This window comes from Delphinus delphis, chromosome X (assembly GCF_949987515.2).
Source record: "Delphinus delphis chromosome X, mDelDel1.2, whole genome shotgun sequence".
Taxonomy (NCBI): Eukaryota; Metazoa; Chordata; class Mammalia; order Artiodactyla; family Delphinidae; genus Delphinus; species Delphinus delphis.
The window spans coordinates 107650253-107673677 of NC_082704.1; the positions used below are offsets into that span (position 1 = coordinate 107650253).

A 23425-nucleotide genomic window follows, 5' to 3' on the forward strand; every position below is an offset into this window, starting at 1 on the left:
TGAACTTACTTACAAAACAGAAATAAACTCATAGACAGCAAAAAAAAAACTTACGGTTATAAAGGGGGAAGGGGAAGGGGGATAAATTAGGAGTTTGGGGTTAACAGATACACACTATTATATATAAAATACATAAACAACAAGGATCTACTGTGTAGCACAGGGAACTATATTCAACATCTTGTAATAACCTATAATGGAAAAGAACCTGAAAAGGAATATATATATATATGTATATATATACTGTATACTATATATATATCTGAATCACTTTGCTGTATACCAGAAACATAACACTGTAAATCAACTATACTTCAATTAAAAAAACCCACAATGATATATGTATATGTATAGCTGATACATTTTGCTGTACAGTAGAAACTAACACAACATTGTAAAGCAACTATACTCTAATAAAAATTAAAGTAAATTTAAAAAACAAAATAAATTTACTTACACAATTAAAAAAATGAGATATTACTACACACTATCCGAATGGCTGAAATAAAAAACAGTGATAATACCAAATACTGGTGAGGATGCAGAAAAAGTGCTTCATCAGACATAGCTGGTGGGAATGTAAAATGGCACAGCCACACTGGTAAGCAGGTTGGTAGTTTTTTTATAAAACAAAACATGCAAGTACCATCCGACCCAGCAATTACACTCTTGGGCATTTATTCTAAAGAAATGAAATTTTATATTCATACAAAAACCTCTACGTACATGAATGTTCTAACAGCTTTACTTATAACAGTCCCAAACTGGAAACTGCTCAGATGTCCTTCAACAGCTGAATGGTTTAAACAAACTGGCATGCATCCACTTCATGGGATACCACTCAACAATAAAAAGGAACAAATTACTAATACACGCCACAACCTGGGGATGGATCTCCTGAAAACTCTACCAAGAAAAAAAAGCTAATCCCAAAAGGATAAAGACAGTGTGATTCCTTTATGTAATATTTTGAAATAATAAACTTCAGAAATGGAGAACAGCTTAGTGATTCAGGGGTGGGGATGGGAGGTGGGTATAAAAGGGTAGCATAAGGTGCTGGAACTGTTTAGTGTCTTGACTATGGTGGTGGGTACATAAACCTACACGTGATAAAACTGTAAAATGTACACAGAGTAAAACTGGGGAAATGTGAAGATCTGTGGATTATATTAATGTCAATTTCCCAGTTAGGACTTACATGGTAGTTTTTCAAAATGTTACCATTGGAGGAAACTGGGTAAAATGTACATGGGATCTGTGTTATTTCTTACAACTGCTTGTGAATCTAAAATTATCTCAATAAAAAATTCAGATAAAAAAAGATGTGGTATACATATACAATGGAACATTACTCAGCCATAAAAAAGAATGAAACATTGCCATGTGCAGCAATATAGATGGACCTAGAGAATATCATACTAAGTGAAGTAAGACAGAGAAGGACAAATATATGATATCACTTACATGTGGAATCTAAAAATTAATACAAATGAATTTATTTACAAAACAGAAATAGACTCACAGCCATAGAAAACAAACTTATGGTTACCAAAAGGCAAAGGGGAAGGGGGAGGGATAAATTAGGAGTATGAGATTAACAGGTACACACTACTATATATAAAATAGATAAACAACAAGTATTTACTGCATAGCACAGGGAATGATAATCAGTATCTTATAAAAACCTATAATGGAAAAGAATCTGGAAAGAAAAAAAATATGTATAACTGAATCACTCTGCTGTACACCTGAAACTAACACAATATTGTAAATCGGCTACACTTCAATTTTTTAAAAAAGTACAGGGAGTCAGTGTCAGGGGTGTCTATACTGAAAATTAAGTTTATTTACTAAGGCACTCAAATGTATGTAAAACTGGAAAAAAAATGATATGCCTACTAGGATGGGGTTGGGCCCCTTTTGACTTAGTCCAGTTCTGGGCCCTAACATGTAGTAGGTATTTCTTATACCTATGCAGGAAGATCTCACAGACTGAGGCTGAGTCCTTTCCCCATCACAGTTCAACAATAATTAGGTTTACTCAAATAGTTCTCTAAGTCAATGTATATACTGGTTTTGAGCTAAGAAAAAAAATAAGTCAATAATATAAAACAACTTAACCAATCTAACAGGAAAATGGGGAAAATTTAATGATACTCGGTGGTCAGGTGTTAAAGAGGGGGTAAAAATAGTTCAAAATTCTCAATTGTAAATAATGAAAAACTGAACACAGGTGAGAGAGGCAAAGGATACACACTGTAGGTAGGTAGTTTCCAAAGATGGCTGCCAGCAATGCCTTCCCTCCCTGTGCGCTCACACGCTTCTTCACATCAAGAGATGTTGTCTTGGGGCTTCCCTGGTGGCGCAGCGGTTGGGAGTCCGCCTGCCGATGCAGGGGACATGGGTTCGTGCCCCGGTCCGGGAAGATCCCACATGCCGTGGAGTGGCTGGGCCCATGAGCCATGGCCGCTGAGCCTGCGCGTCCAGAGCGTATGCTCCACAACGGGAGAGGCCACAACAGTGAGAGGCCCGCGTACCGCAAAAAAAAAAAAAAAAAAAAAAAAAAAAAAGAGATGGAGTCTTTCTCTTGTCCTCAAATATGGACTGGCCTTGTCCCTGGCTTTGACCAAAAGAATGTAACACATGAAACATTCTGGGGCTTCTAAGCCCAGACCTTAAGAAGGCTGGCGGCTTCTGCTGCCTCCCTCTTGGAGCCCTCAGCTCCCCTGTAAGAGTACCACATTACTCTTCTGGAGAAAGAAGCCACGTAAGGAACACTGAGGTGTCAGACACAAGCAAAGAAGCCACCTCAGATGTTCAGCCATAGCTGCCATCTGACTGCAAATGCCTGAGACACTCCAGACGAGACCAGCAGAAGAGTCACCCATCTGAGCCCCAACCAACCCAGAGAATCATGAGAAATAATAAAATACTTGCTGCTTTAAGGCAGCAGGTTTTGGGGTGGTTTGTTACACAGCAATAGATAACACAAATACAGACCACTGCAGTAGTTGAGTCATTCTCCCCGCACGAAGAAAATTAAAACCTGCTCTCTTCCCTCTGGCAATTGACAGATCCAGAACCAAAACAACACAAAACCCCAAAATCCTCTATGAGGAATCAATCCTTCCATAAAATCCGTCTTTTTTTTAAGGAATCTTGTTCATTTGAAATGCCAAGAATGATACTATTTAAAATCAAAATTAGGGAATTCCCTGGCGGTCCAGTGGTTAGGACTCCGTGCTTTCACTGCAGAGGGCTGAGTTTCAATCCCTGGTCGGGGAACTAAGATCCTGCAAACTGTGTGGCACAGCCAAAAAAAAAAAAAAAAAAAAAAATTTAAATAATAAATTAGTAAATTAAAACGTTTTAAAAAATCAAAATGAAATTTATTTTGCAAAGCTGTCAGCACCTCTATCAGAATACTTCGGTCGTGCCATTTCTTCCTAGCACTGCTTCCTCCAACTTTTCCAATTACCTTTACCTCTTTCCCAGCTTCTTTCACTCTTTCTTCTCTTGGTATCAGGTTGTTTCTCCAGCTCATAAGTGAGATTCTGTCAGAACTGGATTTGCTATCACGCCCTCAAGCCTGTCTTTACCCAGCTATGCTAGGGTCTAGGAAATGACAACTCAGAACACCAGGTTAAATACAATTTCTCTCTCTTCACCCATTTTCCACTATCTGCCTGTCCGGCCCTTGGGTTATTAATGGAACTGACATTCCCATATAACTGACTGAGCAGGCCCAGCAGCCAGATAAGAAGGGAGCCGCTGACAGCAGCAGACACAACCTCAGAGAGAGCAGATAAGCAGACACGTCGTGGCTATTAGTTTCATCTTGGGCCAAAGAGAAGAAGCATCACAAAATATACACAGAGAACTCAAACATCCCGAATGGACTCTTTTCCCATGAAATTAAAAATCAACATATCAAAACTGATCCTTCTTATCAAACCAAACTAAACATGTATTTGTAAGTGAATTCCTAACATACTCAATTTGGATTTGGACCAAAAAAGAATAAAGACAGGCATTAAACCTCTCCCCCCAATCCCATGAATAAAAGTAATAAATAGTCTCCATAATGTTTCAAAAGCAGCTCTCTCCCCTGGGCCTCTGGAATTTCACTCTGAGGCTAACATAGCATTTCCCAATTTCTTTCAAAGTCCTACAACCAACAAATCCCACAAGCCAAAATAATACTTAATATGCACTTAAACATTCAACACTTACACAGTACCACATTTAAACTGTTACTGCTTGTTGATGTTGTTAAATTTTTTGAATATTTACTATTGCAAGTTTCATCTGTTAACATAGTTCCATTGTTCCACATTGTTCAAATTAGTCCTACTTCTTGATACTAGCATTAATTTTTTTAATGTATGGCATGGTCATACACTAGTTATATACTTCTTTATATTCTTGAGAATACAACACTGCAAAAATTTTCAAAAACCATAGAATATATTACATGTATGTCCACTGACATGAGCTAGTGCCCCTTACAAATGACAATTCACATAAACCTCTCACTCAAACTTCTGCAAATTTGCTTATTACTAAAACTCTGTATTTCAAGTTGGTAATGAGTCTCTCTCCTCTCCCCCTCCCACAACAACAACAACAACAAAAATCAATATATTGCTCATTGGGAGAAGAACTAATTAAGGCAATGATTTATAAACTGTTCAAAAGAGTCTGTGATTAAATTGAAGTCAAACATTAAAGAGGATAACTTGTTGTGCCAGGGAGCAAAGATACTGTCAGAAACAACTACAGTCATGTCAAAATTCCCTAACGGAAGAGCCTCAGGTTGGCCAATATGGGACAATTTGAGCTAAAAAATAATGATGATTGTAATGAATCTAAACAAATCAAATACATAAAATTCCCTGAGTTTATCATGATATTTAAAAGCCAAACTGCTTTGGTACCTTTGGAAGCACTAGGGCACCAACTCATTGTGAAAATCAATAAATAAAAAGACATTTATGCTGCCTTTCAGCAGTTTATATCAGTATAAGCTGTATGTCAGCGTAATCAAGTGGTTTATGAGAGAAGATCCTTTTTTATAGAAATATTCCAGCTAATATATGCAGAAAGAATGATAGAACTAGAAAATCACCCGTTGCAATCCCTAATGAACACATGTATCTATGCAATATATTATCAATGACCGCTTAAACGATTAAAACAGTAGTTTTCAACCCTGGCTGCATATTTCTATCTCCTGGGGAACTTTAAATACTGATGCCTGGGTCTCACCCCCAGAAAGTCTGATGTCATTGGTCTGGGGTGTGGCCTGAGCATTTGGATGTTTTAAGCTCCCTGGGGGTGATATGAAGGCACAGTCAAGAAAGAGGACCACGGCCTATGGTGAAAGGTTGATGGGTAAGTTAAAAAGGAAGGATCAATCTGAGAATACCTGAACCCACTAATCAACATTTTCAGTGGAAGTGGGACAACACAGCACCATGTGCCTCTTGGAGGGCTGCACAGGAAGCACACAGCACTGCCCATGACGTCTTTATGCCAAAAGAAAATTGAACCTGAATCTAATCAAACCTCTAGGCTGAACTACCAATATACGGAAAATGTGAGGGACAGAAGAACATGTTAAAAGACAACAATAGTATATCATCAGCCAACTCAGCAGTGCTGAAAACTCTACCAGACAAATGGCAGAATTTCTTCAACAAATAAATTTCATGGATAAAAGGGGAGGGGCACTCTTAAAACTTTTAAAGCCTTAAAAGACAGACCCATTAACTGCAATATGTACACCTTGTTTGGATACCAACTTGAACCAACTGTTTAAAAAAAATAAACAAACATTTCTGAGATAATTACAGAAAGCAGACAGAATACAGGTATTGCTGTTAATATTGATGGGTAAGTTATGGGTACTGTGGTTAGTTGTTTTTTTTTTTTTATCCTTAACTGTTGAAGATACATAATGAAATGTTTATAGTAAAATGATATCTGACGGGACTTCCCTGGTGGTGCAGTGGTTAAGAATCCACCTGCCAATGCGGGGGACATGGGTTCGAGCCCTGGTCTGGGAAGATCCTACATGCCGCGGAGCAACGAAGCCCGTGTGCCACAACTACTGAGCCCGCGAGCCACAACTACTGAGCCTGCACACCTAGAGCCCGTGCTCCACAAAAGAGAAGCCACCACAAGAAGAAGCCTGCGCACCGCAATGAACAGTAGCCCCCGCTCGCTGCAACTATAGAAAGCCCACGTGCAGCAACGAAAACCCAATGCAGCCCAAAATAAACAAAATAAAATAAATTTATTAAAAAAATGATATCTGACATGAGCTTGAGAATTCTCAAGCATAAAAACAGGTGGGGTGGGGAAAAGATGAAATCAAAACAGCAAAGATTGCTCACTGGTGAGGCTGGGTAATAAGAACTTGTGGGTTTGTTACGTACACTTTTGTGTACATTTAAAATTTTCCATAACAACATGTTTTAAAATATTGAACAGAGTGGCCATCATCAAAAAATCTACAAACAATAAATGCTGGAGAGGGTGTGGAGAAAAGGGAACCCTCTTGCACTGTTGGTGGGAATGTACATTGATACAGCCGCTATGGAGAACAGTATGGAGGTTCCTTAAAAAACTGAAAATAGAACTATCATATGACCCAGCAATCCCACTACTGGGCATATACCCTGAGAAAACCATAATTCAAAAAGAGTCATGTACCACAATGTTCACGGCAGCTCTATTTACAATAGCCCGGAGATGGAAACAACCTAAGTGTCCATCATCGGATGAATGGATAAAGAAGATGTGGCACATATATACAATGGAATATTACTCAGCCATAAAAAGAAATGAAATTGAGTTATTTGTAGTGAGGTGGATGGGCGTACAGTCTCTCATACAGAGTGAAGTAAGACAGAGAGAGAAAAACAAATGCCGTATGCTAACACATATATATGGAATCTAAAAATAAAAAATGGTCATGAAGAACCTAGGGACAGGATGGGAATAAAGACACAGACCTACTAGAGAATGGACTTGAGGACACGGGGAGGGGAAAGGGTAAGCTGGGACAAAGTGAGAGAGTGGCATGGACATATATACACTACCAAATGTAAAATAGATAGCTAGTGGGAAGCAGCCGCATAGCACAGGGAGATCAGCTCAGTGCTGTGTGACCACCTAGAGGGGTGGGGTAGGGAGGGTGGGAGGGAGGGAGACACAAAAGGGAAGAGATATGGGGATATATGTATATGTATAGCTGATTCACTTTGTTATAAAGCAGAAACTAACACACCATTGTAAAGCAATTATACTCCAACAAAGACGTTAAAAAAAACTGAACAGAGTGAACGTTAACAAAAGTCCATTTTGTACCTCCACCCCAAAGAAACTAATGTAATTGGCATCAGCTTTTCTCTCCCAATTTTAGGAGACTTTCATGCAGCATTACGTCATTTGGTGAGGATAAATAAGAGGAAACTTGGGGAAAATGAACATGTCATCTTACTAATACTGAGCATTTGCTCTTTGCTAGTCACTGGACATACATTACTTGTTTAAATCCTCCCACTCTGTGAAAACAGTAGTATATTTGTACTCATTTCATGGGTAAGGAAACTGAGGCCCCCCAAAATGTGCATCTTGCCTATGTGCTTGGTGGAGCCGTGATTCTTACTAAGGTCTGCCCAGTGGCCAAAGAAGGGAAGCCATGTTGGATTCTGAGCACACAAGAGTGAACCAGAGACCACAGCTCTTCCCTTACAGGGGTCAGTTCAATGCAGTAATCTGTATTTTGGGCGAACAGTTTTTTAGTTATAAATAAACACTATGATGCCATTTCAAAAGTTCAGAGAAGACAGGAAAGACCTCACTATCAGAAATTCTAAAATGGTTTGTTTTTCTCTTTCCAAGACTACAAGTGGGGAAATGGACTAAAAAGGATGAGAGGATGTATGTTACAACATGGATGAATCTAGAAGACGTCATGCCAAGTGAAAGAAGCCAGACACAAAAGGTCACATTTATATGAAATAGCCAGAATGGGTGAATTCTTGGACAGAAGGCAGATTGGTGGTTGCCTGAAGCTGGGGGAAGACAAATGAGGAGTGACTGCTTACTGGGTATGAAGTTCCCTTGTAGGATGATGACAATGCTCTGGAACTAGACAAAGGGGGTGTTTGCACAACACTGTAAAAGTAGTCAGTGCCACTGAATTGTACATTTTAAAATGCTTCATTTTATGTTATGTGAATTCTACCTCAATATAAAATGGAAAAAAGGAGGAGAAGCTAGGGGAGGAAAGAACTATGAAACAGAAATGGTAAAGATTTGAAAGCTTTTTGGAAGAAAGATTCAACAGGATTCGAGTGCTTCCAGTTGGCTGGGAAGTAAAATTGAGATTTCTGGTTTGGGAGTCTGAATAGCTGGCTATAACCCATGGAATAATGTAATCTCCACTGAGGATAACACAGGACCTTAGAAAGAATGGGAACCCAATGAATGTTCAATTCCCTCAAGTTCCCACTTTTTAAGTAGAACAATAAATTAGAAAATCAAGGAATACTCTAAATATAGTGTAACTGTATCATATCAAGGCACTGCTAAATGTCTCATGATCTCCTTGCAGGCAAAATGGATAAATCGGATGACAGTTCCATGAAGTTGTTCAAAGTAGAATAACTGGACTAAAAATCCACTGGTTAGTGAATTGCTAGGCATCTAACAAAAGACCTGTCACAGGGCAGGTTCTCCATGAATGTCCTCAATAGATAACTCTGGAAGGAATCTCCAAAGGATGAGCCAATAGGGAGATTCCAGTTCTACTGTGTGAGTGTGCTCATTAATAACCCAGAAAAATAATTAAACCAAAAAGTGGATTTATCTGGGACTTCCCTGGAAGTCCAGTGATTAGGACTCGATGCTTTCACTGCCATGGCCCCAGGTTCATTCCGTGGTTGGGGAACTAAGATCCTGCAAGCTGTGCAGCATGGACAAAAAAAAAAGTGGACTTATCAAATTATGAATGATATAAAGGTGGAGATACTGAATGACAGACTTGAGATTTTTAAAGGTCTTTTGAGATGCCATTCTATGGAATTAGTCCTAAATTTTGGAGGAAAGCAGTATGCACAAGATGTTTATCATAGTAATATCAATAATAGCACAACCTAAATACCCAACTATGGAGAAATGATTAAGTAATCTCCTGTATAACCACTGGAAGACTACGCAATAACAGTGAAAATTCTTTTATAAAGACTATGTAATAGGGACTTCCCTTGTGGCACAGTGGTTAAGAATCTGCCTGCCAATGCAGGGGACACGGGTTTGAGCCCTGGTCCGGGAAGATCCCACATGCCGCGGAGCAACTAAGCCTGTGAGCCACAACTACTGAGCCTGAGCTCTAGAGCCCGCAAGCCACAACTACTGAGCCCGAGTGCCACAATTACTGAGCCCGCATGCCTAGAGCTGGTGCTCCACAACGAGAAGCCACCACAATGAGAAGCCTGCACACCACAATGAAGAGTAGCCCCCGCTCACCACAACTAGAGAAAGCCCGCGCACAGCAACAAAGATCTAATGCAGCCAAAAGTAAACAAATAAATAAATTTATTTTAAAAAAAAGATTATGTAGTAAGAGGAGAAATGTTTAAAATATAAAAGAGAAAAAAGAAGGAATCAAATTTATATATACAGGATTATTCAAGCCTACGTATAGGGAAAAAAACAAAGTAATACATCAAAATGTTACCAGTGGTTATGTTTGGGTGATGGGACTAGTATTGATTTTTTTTCTTTCTACTTTTATACTCTACCTTGGAGATTTTCTTTAATGAGCATAGATTTTTGTAGCAAAACTAATAAACACACAGGAGACCCAGAAACATATACTTTTTTAAAATCAGAGCCATGACCAAAGCTAAATGGATTTTTAATAAGAATTAATGTGAAGTTCTGGGATGAGGGTTTAAAGGAAACGCCAAGTTTACGACTGGAGCAACAGGGCTTACTGACAGTTCCTGTGGGATTAAAAAAAAGACCTAGAAATTAACTGACTGTAAATTCGTTATGAGCCAACAGTGACATGGCTGAGGAGAAAAGATAGCCATAATATAAACTTCGGATTTCTAAAATAATTTGTATGCAAAACAAAGGCAGTAATAATATTCCCATTGTGCTGTGTGAGTTGAACTATATCTAGAATACTGTGTTCAGCTTTGAACTTGAGCTTTAAAAAAAGATGTTGAAAACCTGGAGAGCAGCCAGCAGGATGAGGCATCAGAACCACAGCAGGAAAGCAGTGATTCCCACACTTTGGCGGCATGAGAATCACTCAGAGGGCTTATTAAAATGCAGATTCTTGGGTCTCCTCCCAGAGTTTCTAATTCTATAGATCTGGGATGGGGCCAAGAAGCTGCACTTTTAGCTAGTTCCTAGGTGATGCCGATGCTGCTGGTCTGAGGATCACACTTAGAGACCCACTGGCACTGTGGATAAAAGCACAGACTCTGAAACCACACTGCTAGGGATTAAGTCCCAGCTCTTCCACCTACTGACTGTGTGACCTTGAGCAAGCCTACTTGCCCTCTCTGTGCTACAGTTTTCTCATCTGTAAAATGAAACGATTTGACCAACGTCACACAGATATCATGGCATTGATGTAGTTAATATTTGTAAAGCATTTAGAACATCTAGCCTGGCATATAATGCTTGTTAATTTAATGAGGAACATTAGAGACGTTTTGTCTGAAATAGAAAAACATTTAAACATCTTCAAATACTGGAAGGACTTTTATGTGGAAGATATATTCTGCATAGTTCCTGGGGACAGACATGGAGTCAACGGGTGGAAGTGACCAAGAAGGAGCCTTTGGATCTGTAACAAGAAGGGCTTTTTATCAGCTGGAGCAACACTGGTGGGTGGCCTGGTTGGGTTCGGAGTGTCCCAGTACTCACTCAGGGCACTCCCCCGTGAGAGATGGTGAACAGGGATTCCTGTAAGGAATTCCTGTAAGGGGTGAGGGAAGTAGTCACTTAATAAACATCAGCTAGTTCAAGCAATACAACCTTGGTGTAAAGGAGCTTTCACCTCTAATAACCCGGAGCTCTCAAAGTGTTGGCCTCAGACCAAGAGCATCGCCAAGAACTTGTCAGATATGTAAATTCCCAGGCCCCAACTCAGAGCTACGGACTCAGAAACTCTGGGGGGTGAGGCCTGGCAATCTATGTTTTAACAAGCCCTCCAGATGGTGCCAATGCACCTCGAGTATGAGAACCAATGACCTACAACACTGCCCAAAACAACATTTCCTTGAGGCTCTATCTAGAACACCGAAACTTGATTAAAGTAACCTCACTCCAACAAGGTATCAGGTATAATATGCCTCTGATAACTATGTGCAGCAAACTGCTACTTACACCAAATATTTGCTTTGGTATTTAAAAGGTATATCACAAAGACAACACTGAATTTGTTTAAAACAAGAAAATCCAAACTCCACAGAGAAAAGCAAGGTACCTCCCCTCCCATCACCCTCTCAGGAGGGGCTGCCCTGCAGGGGTGGGGCGGGGATGATATATAAGGAGGACCGTGTTCTGACAAAAAGCATCAAAGCACCTAAAGGCTAAGGGGGACCTCAGAGACTGTGGTCTTACGTCATCTACCTTCCTAGCCCAGAGGAAAACACAATGACCCAGACACACAGAACCTCACTTAGCATCTCTCACCAGTCAGTGCGGACAAAGTCTCCCCTCCTGCACAGGACAAGAGTTTGGAAGAAACAGTTGAACACACTTGGAGAGCCTTTCTCACGCTCCAGGCGCTCTTCTAAATACTTGAAGTATATAACTCCTCATAACAAATCTCTGAGGTAGGTACTAATCTCATCATTTTACAGATGTGAAAACTGAGGGTCAGAAAGGTTAAGTAATTTCCAAAGGATCATACAGCTAATAAGTGGTAGACATTGGCTCTGAGTCTAGGCAGTCTTTCTCCAGAGTCTGTAAGCTTCTGTAACTGTACTTCCTGTTGGGGTCAGTGAGGGAGAGGAGATACAAGTGTGAAGGCCACTACCTTGGCCTGTCTGTGCATGTGAGAGAGACGGAGAGACACAGAGCCAGAGAGTGCCGGCAAGCTCAAGATGGCGGGAAGTGTAAGCAAGAGATGCAGAGGGAGTGGGGGGGGAGCCTGAAAGATGGTTCACATGTTATTTTGTCAGTCCCTGTGTGTTCCTAGGTGAGCGCTGGCGTGGATGCAGGAACTGGGGTGACTGCATTCTTAAGCACCTACACAAACAGCTTTGAATCTGTCACAGGCAAGGGCAGGACACAGTTTGACACAAGCCCTTCCCTTTCTTTTCTTCTACAAAGCAATTTAAAAGGAATACATGAGACGAAGCAGAAGTGAAGGTACCAAGGGAAAGTGACAGCTGGATGCAAAGTTGTTGGGATTAATAAGTAAGGAAGAGCCAGCAGAAGCCATGCTCACAGGCTGCAGGGACAAGGGCTGTGACAAGGAAGAGCGAGGTGGCAGAGTGGGCCCCGCAAGCCAGGTGCCCTCACACAGGGTGCTTGGGCTCCTCTAGAACCCCAGGACCAGTCCGTGTCTCCATCACATTAAGACTTCTCCTCATCTTCTCAGAACCCGTGTCACTGCTGTGCTCTCCTAGCAGTGTGGAAACCCCTGCAGAAACGGGACTGCAACTGATCACCCCTGAACACGCAGCTCCTAGTCCAGTACCTGGCACGCTGTTGCTTCTGGAAAAGTCTGTGGAATTGAATTTGCTGAAGCGCTGCTAGCATCCAGATGCAGTGAAATGCATTGTCACCTTAAGGAGAGGAAGGATGGGAAAAGTCACACCCCAGAGGCTGTGTCCTAGTTGGGGAGCCCCCAGGTACAGATCCGAGACAAGGACTGGAGTGCAAGCACTTCATCTGGGACGTGAAAGAGACACCAAACACTGGTAGGGGACTGGGGAGGTGAGCAGAGAAAGACAGGCAGTCATCAAAGGGGATCTTATGGAGCCAGCTGTCAGTGTGAGCAACTAGCGCTTACCCCACTGGGGAAACTCCGGGAGCCTGGACAGAACACACTCGAGGGAGGAGGGGGCTAGGGCAACTCCCATCAATCACTGGGTTGTGCTCACTTCCCGGACCTTTGGGCCCTCTGGGCGAGTGGCCTAGCACGCGCCAGCGGGAAGAGAAAGCTGTTGGGGAAAATGCGGGTGCTGGCAGCTGAAGTCAGACAGGTGTGTAGTGAAATGGTGATGGCAAGGGCAGTCAGTGCCCCCTCAAGCGCACCGGGTCAGGGTGGTCCTGAAAATCTGCATCTCTAATGAGTCCCCAGGGAGGCGGCTGCTGCTGGTGGTCTAGAAGCACAGCCCGAGAACCACTGGGCTCAGATGTGGGCAGGACACCAACATGGTTGGTCCATGCTGGATACCTGGGGCAAATCCAACACCTAGGGCTGGGCAGAGCTTAAAGATAAAGGAAACCAGAATTACACCCCAAAATATGCCTCTTTGACATAAAAATTATTTTGAGCTGAAGACAACTGAGAAGCAGTGGATACAAGGAAAGCTCCTGCTCTCTCCCAATTTGCCTAAAAGGACATAAATTTTCAAAGCTGTCCCTCCTCCCCTCTCTATGAGGGAGGACAAAAGTGAATCACTGAGACAACTTTAGACCTTATAGGTCTGGAGACGGCAGCAGAGGAATCTACATAACAACTAACTAGCCTGTATCTACCACCAGTTTCCCATATATTTACATTCCCACCATCTGCCACTTTTGGAAGTCTAAAACTACTTTCCCTTTTTCTTCTTCTTTCTCTACAAATTTATTGCCATTTGGTTTAGATGACATATAAGCCGGAGTTCTAAGCCACTTCTCTGAGTTACTCATTTCTCTGAGTTTCTCTCACATGTGTATGAGATATACCTGTTAGTGAACTTGTTTGCTTTTCTCTTGTTAATCTATCTTTTGTTACATGGACCCAAGTTAAGAACTTAGAAGGATGGAAGGAAAGGTTATTTTCCCTGCCCAACAGAGACAAAGCCAAAGAGGTGAGCTAAATTTCTGCTTGGCCCTCTGTAGGAAAACTCTTCCCACCTCACCCAAAGCATGTGCCTGGAGTCACATACTCAGGTGGATGGGACCATGAGACAGCCTTCTTGGGAACCCTCTGTACCTGCTATGGCTAAGGTTAAGGCCACTCACAGCATCCTGAGGATGCTGCCTTCCTAGGAGTTCCATCAGGGTCTTTTTCTCTAGGGGTGGCCTGGCAAACAAAGGTCACAGGGGCAAAGAGCACAAACAAATATTTTAGAAAGAATCCAGCTTTTGGCTACAGAATCGAATCCAGCTGAGCACCAGCCGAGTTCCTCCTGATCTGACACAGAGCTCATCAGCACAAGCCTGGTGCCCACCACCAGGGCAGCCAAAGGCAGTGCTGCATCCCTTCCTGCCAGGCCTCACAATCATTACGTAGTGTAGTGACCTTGAGACCCTCCTACTCTGTTCTGGAAAAGGCAAACCTTCTAGAAGATACCCCCCAAAATAGTTTGTATCACCTTACACTCATTCAACAGCTACAACAGCCAGGAAAAATTAACAGGCCTCCTGTCCTTTGCTGCTTGTTTATAATAAGAGCATATGCTTGCAGGGAACATAGAATCCTAAATAAAAATTGGTGCTTATTTGACCAGACTAAATTTCCAGTTCGAAACCTACACTGTTGGTTTCACAACACAAAACTACTCATGACCTCCTGAGAAATGAGAGGGGAAAGGCAGGGAGATAGAGATAACACATCTACCCTTCATTCACAGAAGCAGAGGCATCCTTGTTTATCTTTTACAGTAATCACCCTTAGCAAAGAGAACGACAAGGCCACATGCCCACGCTTCCATTCTGAGACTGGAGTAACCACCACAAAAGCCAGGGTGTTAGGCCTCAGCCCACTGCAGGCATCTGGACCCTCCCTGTTCAGGAGGCAGGTCACTAGGGGATGCTGAGGTCAATACCCTTCAGGAGGCACTGTAATTAGCTGCAGACCAGAGCCTGACTGTGAGAGAAAGGAAAGCTTCTTCCTCTCACAAATTGCAACATTCTTCCAGCTTTCCCAATGGGTTGCCAAGTGACTCAGCGCTGGCCCACTGTGGGCACTATTACTGATGAGAAATCTTCCGCCTGGGTGATATACTGGATACAACACATGCCCTAAGAACAGTGCCAAGTCATACCAGAAGAGCAGGCGAATTATTCACCTCCACTTCAAATGCAGGCAAATCCTGTCTTAATGCAGGGGCTACTCAGTATCAGAAAGACAAAGCCCTAAGATAGTCAGAGATTTCCATCTAAGATTCAAGAAATTATTAGGTAGAGCCTCTCCTTTCATGTTGACTATTAAAAGGCAATCAAATCAAGGACAGCCTAGAAAAAGGGCAAGAAAAAAATAATTTTTCGAAAACAACCCCATAGCAGAAAGCTGCATAAGAGCCTTCAGCTCTCTAGCCGTCTTTGTGAGTGCTATGAGCTCCACCCAGAGGTCATTTCCAGATCTCCATGTTCATTTAATTTGGAAAAAGAAAACCCACAGCTTCTGGGGTCCAGAGCCCGACTTGCTTTGGAGAACTGCCGGAAATTCATAGACAACATTCCCTCTTTCTCACCTTTCATTAAAGGAACTGCTCTAAACGAAGCCACTGACAAAGGATTAATCTCCAAAATATACGAGTTGCTCATGCAGCTCAATATCAAAAAAACAAACAACCCAATCCAAAACTGGGCAGAAGACCTAAACAGACATTTCTCCAAAGAGGATATACAGATTGCCAACAAACACATGAAAGGATGCTCAACATCACTAATCATCAGAGAAATGCAAATCAAACCTACAATGGGGGACTTCCCTGGTGGCGCAGTGGTTAAGAATCCGCCTCCCAATGCAGGGGACACGGGTTTGAGTCCCGGTCCAGGAAGATCCCACATGCCGCGGAACAACTACGCCCGTGCGCCACAACTATTGAACCTGAGCCCTAGAGCCCACGTGCCACAACTACTGAAGCCCACGTGCCTAGAGCCCGTGCTCTGGAACGAGAGAAGCCACCGCAATGAGAGGCCCGTGCACCGCAATGAAGAGTAGCCCCCGCTCGTCGCAACCAGAGAAAGCCCACGCACAGCAACAAAGACCCAACACAGCCAAAAATAAATTAATTAATTTTAAAAAAGAAAAAAAAGCTACAATGATGTATCACCTCACACCAGTCAGAATGGCCATCACCAAAAAATCTACAAACAACAAATGCTGGAGAGGGTGTGGAGAAAAGGGAACCCTCCTACACTGTTGGTGGGAATGTAAATTGATACAGCCACTATGGAGAACAGTACGGAGGTTCCTTAGAAAACTAAAAATAGAACTACCATACGACCCAGCAATCCCACTACTGGGCATATACTCTGAGAAAACCATAATTCAAAAAGAGTCATGTACCACAATGTTCATGGCAGTTCTATTTACAATAGCCAGGACATGGAAGCAACCTAAGTGTCCATCAACAGATGAATGGATAAAGAAGATGTGGCACATATATACAATGGAATATTACTCAGCCATAAAAAGCAACGAAATTGAGTTATTTGTAGTGAGGTGGATGGACCTAGAGTCTGTCATACAGAGTGAAGTAAGTCAGAAAGAGAAAAACAAATACCGTATGCTAACACATATATATGGAATCTTAAAAAAAAATGGTTCTGAAGAATGTAGAGGCAGGACAGGAATAAAGATGGAGACATAGAGAATGGACTTGAGGACATGGGGAGGGGGAAGGGTAAGCTGGGACAAAGTGAGAGAGTGGCATGGACATATATGCACTACCAAACGTCAAACAGATAGCTAGTGGGAAGCAGCCGCACAGCACAGGGAGATCAGCTCGGTGCTCTGTGATCACCTAGAGGGGTGGGATAGGGAGGGTGGGAAGGAGACGCAAGAGGGAGGGGATATGGGGATATCTGTATACATATAGCTCATTCACTTTGCTATACAGCAGAAACTAACACAACAATGTAAAGCAATTATACTCCAATAAAGATGTTAAAGAATATTAAATTTAAAAAAAACAAAGGAACTGCTCTGAAGTCTGAAATTCAAGATATACTCAGGGAACCTGGTGACTTCCAGCAGGACAACTACCTTTGATATTTGCACCTGTCGAGGAACTAGTTTGAGTTCCTGGCAGGTTGAACTCAGCTCAAAGACAGAGGAGCGTTCAAAGAGTACTTTTAGAAGAAAAAGTGAGGGCTCTCCTTGAAAAAAAATATAAGACTCGAGAGTAACTCAGGGAGCAAAGAAGAATGTGTCTAATATTAGAAGGACTGGGAATAATCCTCCTTCAGGAAGGACCCATGGCTACTTGCCTAGAAGGCCCAACTGAAAAGCAACCACTCCCTTATGCAACCCAGAAGATCCCCCTAAGGCAATCACCAGCCATACTTTTCAAAAAACTGACTAGGGTCCTCAGAGCATTCCCCTGGTATCCATCCATTCATAACATGCACACTACTCACCACTCCACCCCACCCTCCACGCCGGTGGCCCTCAGTCCACAAGGGGTCAGACTAGGATCAAGAGTCCCCAGTTTGCTGGGCTCTCAACTGCCCAGTGCAAGACTTGCTCTGTTCCAGATATCATAAGCTAGCCCAGCAAATAAATGAAGCGTTCAAACAACAACAACTGTATGTTGGTGCACCAAGTTTCATCTACCATCTATCATCACAGCCCGCATGCTCCTGCCTTCAACAGCTTGTGCCTTACATGACTTAAGACAGCTCTGACAGGTTCTCAAAGGGGAAAAAAATCAAACTTACCCTGTCTTCCTCCAACACCACGCCCCCACCCCCAACACTGCCACCCAAGTTCTTTCCTCACTATGAAACACTGAACAGTCCTTCCGTGTCTATTGACAAAAATATCTATGGCCATATTTATCCACCTTGGGAGTATTAAAGCTCTACAAAATATCTGTGCTAAACCTCTGCACATTCTCCATTAAACAAGGCTAAGCATTCCCAGAATGTTGACCTCTTTTCTTCTTTAATAGACTTTTTTAGAGCAGTTTTAGGGTCACAGCAAAATTGAGCAGAAAGTACAGAGTTCCTATATAATCCCGGCCCCCACGCATGCACAACCTCCCCCATTATCAACATCTCCCACCAGAGTGGGACATTTGTTACAATCTATGAACCTGCATTGACACACCATTATCACCCAGAGTCCATAGTTTACATTATGGTTCACTCTCGGTGCTGCACATTCTATAGGTTTGGACAAATGTATAATGATATGTATCCACCATTATGGTATCATACAGAGTATTTTCCCTGCTCTGAAAACCCTCTCCCTCTTTGTTCCTTGACCATAATGCAAAAAATGTTGTGCTCAGCATGACTCAGTATGACTCTAAGCAGAGGACTCGAAGCCTGCCTAAGGATAAGCACCACCAAGGAGACTTGTTAAAATCACAGATGTTCAGACTGCACCCTCAATCCACTAAATCAGACCTTGCTAGGGAGGAGCCCAGAAAGCTAGACACAGTCCAGGCACCCCAGGTGATTGCTATCATCAGTAAGTTTCAAAAATGCCTCTCTAAAGAAGAAATGCTCCTAAGTTCAGTCTCCCACCTGAAGAGCAGCATCCATTAAGAATGTAGAAGGCCACAGCAATCAGAGAAGGAAAAGAAATAAAAGGAATCCAAATCGGAAAAGAAGAAGTAAAACTGTCACTGTTTGCAGATGACATGATACTATACATAGAGAATCCTAAAGATGCTACCAGAAAACTACTAGGGCTAATCAATGAATTTGGTAAAGTAGCAGGATATAAAATTAATGCACATAAATCTCCTGCATTCCTATACACTAATGATGAAAAATCTGAAAGAGAAATTAAAGAAACACTCCCATTTACCATTGCAACAAAAAGAATAAAATGCCTAGGAATAAACCTTCCTAGGGAGACAAAAGACCTGTATGCAGAAAACTATAAGACACTGATGAAAGAAATTAAAGAGGATACAAACAGATGGAGAGATATACCATGTTCTTGGATTGGAAGAATCAACATTGTGAAAATGACTATACTACCCAAAGCAATCTACAGATTCAATGCAATCTCTATCAAAGTACCAACGGCATTTTTCACAGAACTAGAACAAAAAATTTCACAATTTGTATTGAAACACAAAAGACCCTGAATGGCCAAAGCAATCTCGAGAAAGAAAAAGGGAGCTGGAAGAATCAGGCTCCCTGACTTCAGACTATACTACAAAGCTACAGTAATCAAGACAGTAAGGTACTGGCACAATAACAGAAATACAGATCAATGGAACAGGATAGAAAGCCCCAAAATAACGCCACACACATATGGTCACCTTATCTTTGATAAAGGAGGCAAGAATATACAATGCAGAAAACACAGCCTCTTCAATAAGCGGTTCTGGGAAAACTGGACAGCTACATGTAAAAGAATGAAATTAGAACACTCCCTAATGCCATACACAAAAATAAACTCAAAATGTGTTAAAGACCTAAATGTAAGGCCAGACACCATCAAACTCTTAGAGGAAAACATAGGAAGAACACTCTTTGACATAAATCACAAAGATCTTTTTTGATCCACCTCCTAGAGTAATGGAAATAAAAACAAAAATCAACAAATGGGACCTAATGAAACTTAAAAGCTTTTGCAAAGCAAAGGAAACGATAAACAAGACCAAAAGACAACCCTCAGAATGGGAGAAAATATTTGCAAATGAAGCAACTGACAAAGGATTAATCTCCAAAATATACAGGCAGCTCATGCAGCTCAATATCAAAAAAAACAAACAACCCAATCCAAAAATGGGCAGAAGAACTAAACAGACATTTCTCCAAAGAAGATATACAGATTGCCAACAAACATATGAAAGGATGCTCAACATCACTAATCGTTAGAGAAATGCAAATCAAAACTACAATGAGGTATCACCTCACACCAGTCAGAATGGCCAACATCAAAAAATCTACAAACAATAAATGCTGGAGAGGGTGTGGAGAAAAGGGAACCCTCTCTTGCACCGTTGGTGGGAATATAAATTGATACAGCCGCTATGGAGAACAGAATGGCGGTTCCTTAAAAAACTAAAAATAGAACTACCATACGACCCAGCAATCCCACTACTGGGCATATACCCTGAGAAAACAATAATTCAAAAAGACTCATGTACCACAATGTTCATTGCAGCTCTATTTACAATAGCCAGGACATGCAAGCAACCTAAGCGTCCATCGACAGACAAATGGAGAAAGAAGATGTGGCACATATATACAATGGAATATTACTCAGCCATAAAAAGAAACAAAATTGAGTTATTTGTAGTCAGGTGGATGGATCTAGAGACTGTCATACAGAGTGAAGTAAGTCAGAAAGAGAAAAACAGATACCATATACTAACACATATATATGGAATCTAAAAAAAAAAAAGGTTCTGAAGAACCTAGGGGCAGGACAGGAATAAAGACGCAGACGTAGAGAATGGACTTGACACGAGGAGGGGGAAGGGTAAGCTGGGACGAAGTGAGAGAGTGGCATGGACATATATACACTACCAAATGTAAAACAGAGAGCTAGTGGGAAGCAGCCACATAGCACAAGGAGATCAGCTCGGTGCTTTGTGACCACCTAGAGGGGTGGGATAGGGAGGGTGGGAGGGAGACGCAAGAGGGAGGAGATATGGGGATATATGTTTATGTATAGCTGATTCACTTTGTTATACAGCTGAAACTAACACACCACTGTAAAGCAATTATACGCCAATAAAGATGTTAAAAGAAAAAAAAAAAAGAATGTAGCAGGCGTTTCCCACCCATGCAAGCTCCAGCTCCATGAGAATACCTAGAACTCAAGATGGGTCCCATTCTTTACTTCTAAACAGCAAGGCTGCTAATACTTTTCTCACTTATCCCCTTATGTTGTTGCCAGAAAGGTTTACAAGGCCTAGCAAGTGTCCGCTTCTATTAGGAAATGTTTTTGTATTCCTACGCAATGGTCTACTATTGGTCTACAGTTTATAAACATGCTATTTGGATCATTTGCACAAAATGATGAGTTAGGAAGTAGGTCTGCTTGGTTACAGTAGAGGATTTGCCTGAGGACATTAGCACACATCGTGCATGGAGCAGGACACACAGCTAATATCGGTTTTTCTTCTTTGTGCCTTGAGGGCTCTTCTGCCAGCTGTTCCCCCTGGCTCCCCACTGCTCTGCATTCTGCCATAGCCACTGATGGTTTAATGGCAAAATTCGCTGGGCAGCAAGCCATGTGGCTCTTACAGACGGCAATTAGGAGAGAAGGAAAGGCTGAATTACAAGGTGTTTGAAAACGCAGTTTGAAAAAGTCAGATCTTATTTTCTCTTACCTCCTGGTAATAAAATCTCTGTATTCATCCCAAAACAGACAGCTAACTCTGGGGTCATTTGGAGTCAACAGCTCAGTCAATATAAAAATCCACTACACAGTCAATGGGGAGCATGAAAATCCATTAAAACCAGAAGTCATATTTTTTTCAGCAAAAGGAATCCTTACCTTTTCTTTGGCTTTCCTTTTCGTCCCTGCATCCATCCACTCATTTTCTTTCTCCAGCATGTCAATAAAGGCCCATCGAACACCCTCAATCAATTCCTCCATCTATAAGGAAATACCCAAAGAAGCAGGTCAAAACCAAGAAGCTTCAGACAAGCTTTTCTGGGCCACAATAAATAGTCCAGTGCTAAACACAGTGTCAAAGAGGCTCCTTTAAGCTTGACTCCATGCTCTGGCAGCATTTCTTTGCCCAGGAAAATGCCTTTTCCCCCCATTACTAGAAGAAAACTAACCATTTCTTTCCTTGAGAACAATGTGATGGCCCACTTGTAAAAGGATTACATGAGGAAAGGAATTCGCCATAGGTTATGACTAATAACTTACCTGTAGCTACTGTATTAGTGCACCCATATCAAGGTTGCAACTAATTTCAATAGGTTAATAAGGGCTTGAGAGAAAAAAGCAAAGGCATGTGCTGTGTACTTCAGAAAGACATTGCAGAAGAAAGTGAGTGAACAGTTGAAAGAGATACTGTTAACAGAGAAACAGGCAGGGAGAGCCAGCACCCTAGACACTTCTCAATATGAATCACTTATGTCAAGACCCCAGTTCTCTCCAAATTAATGCCAGTGGTTAAACCAAATGCGTGGCTGTTCTCTGTCATCTTCGTACTCTCCTCTCTCCTCTCTGACAGCTCAGAAAAGTCGTATGCTATTTCAAGTCTAAAATGGTTAGGTCTCAAGGGGGCTGCTACAGAAACACGGTCTTCTGAAAGCCCTGTTTCAAAGTGTTCCAAGAGTGAGACCACACCTACAGTGATGATGTGTTTGCCCTGGCTTTTCTTCCAGCATCTGTGGGTCAGCAGAGAGGACTGGGGGAGAGAGATGCTAACACTTAACTTCAGCAGCCCGCATGGAGCAGTCTGGGGAGGTCCTGCTTGTCTATGGGTGAAAACCAATCGAAATTCCATTCTCCTATACAGATGCTTCATTTTTCCTAATAGGACACTCAAGAAAGCATATAATACTAGGTTTGGCACCAGAATGAAAATTTTCATTTGAAATTATGGAGGTGTAAATCCATTTTTAGCGTTAATTCTAGAAAGAAAGAAATTTAGATGTTTCCTTGGTTCTATAATGAATTGTCAGCACAAAGCTCAAAATAGTTCTTTTCTGTTTAATAAGTTTTCAGCTATGTTTTCAGTTCAATAACAGTTGTAAGGGAATAAGAGCTGGAAATCAGTGGGCTGGGTTCCATTGTATGTAAATAAGAACAAACAGCAGATGGAGGCGGGGGTACTTCACAGCTATTTCTTCCCAACTTAGTAAAAACATTAAGAGAAAAGAAACCTCAACTTGAGATTGGGGCGTGATAAAGACATGAAATGACAGAAGAGCAAAGGTCCCAGTTCACTGGTTCTCAACCTTGTCTGTACACTGGGGTCTCTGGTTGGGGGGTGGCGGGAGGAGCTTTAAACAATGCTGATGTCATTGTTGCAGAGTGAGGCCTGAGCACTGGGAGGTTGCAAAGCCCCTCCAGGTGATTCCAATGTGCAGCCAGGATGACGACTCACTGGTGTAGGGAAGCCACTTATTTTACAGATAAGGAAATTAGGAGTCAAGAGAGTCCATGACCAGGACTTTCCTGGCGATCCAGTGGCTAAGACTCTGCACTCCCAATGCAGGGGGCCTGGGTTCGACCCCTGGTCAGGGAACTAGATCCCACATGCCGCATCTAAGACTTCGCATGCAGCAACTAAGAGTTTGCATGCCGCAACTAAAGATTCCTCATGCTGCAACTAAAAGATCC

General features: G+C 42.0%; 1 protein-coding gene across 1 annotated transcript in view; it reads right to left on the reverse strand.

Moving 5' to 3' along the window:
- Positions 1 to 23425, reverse strand: part of PHEX (phosphate regulating endopeptidase X-linked) — a 198515-nt gene that overhangs the window by 87062 nt on the left and 88028 nt on the right. Inside the window, exon 12 of the mRNA XM_060003154.1 lies at positions 21620 to 21721. Within this exon, the coding sequence (XP_059859137.1) occupies positions 21620 to 21721 (102 nt within the window). The remainder of the gene's footprint in view (positions 1 to 21619; positions 21722 to 23425) is intronic.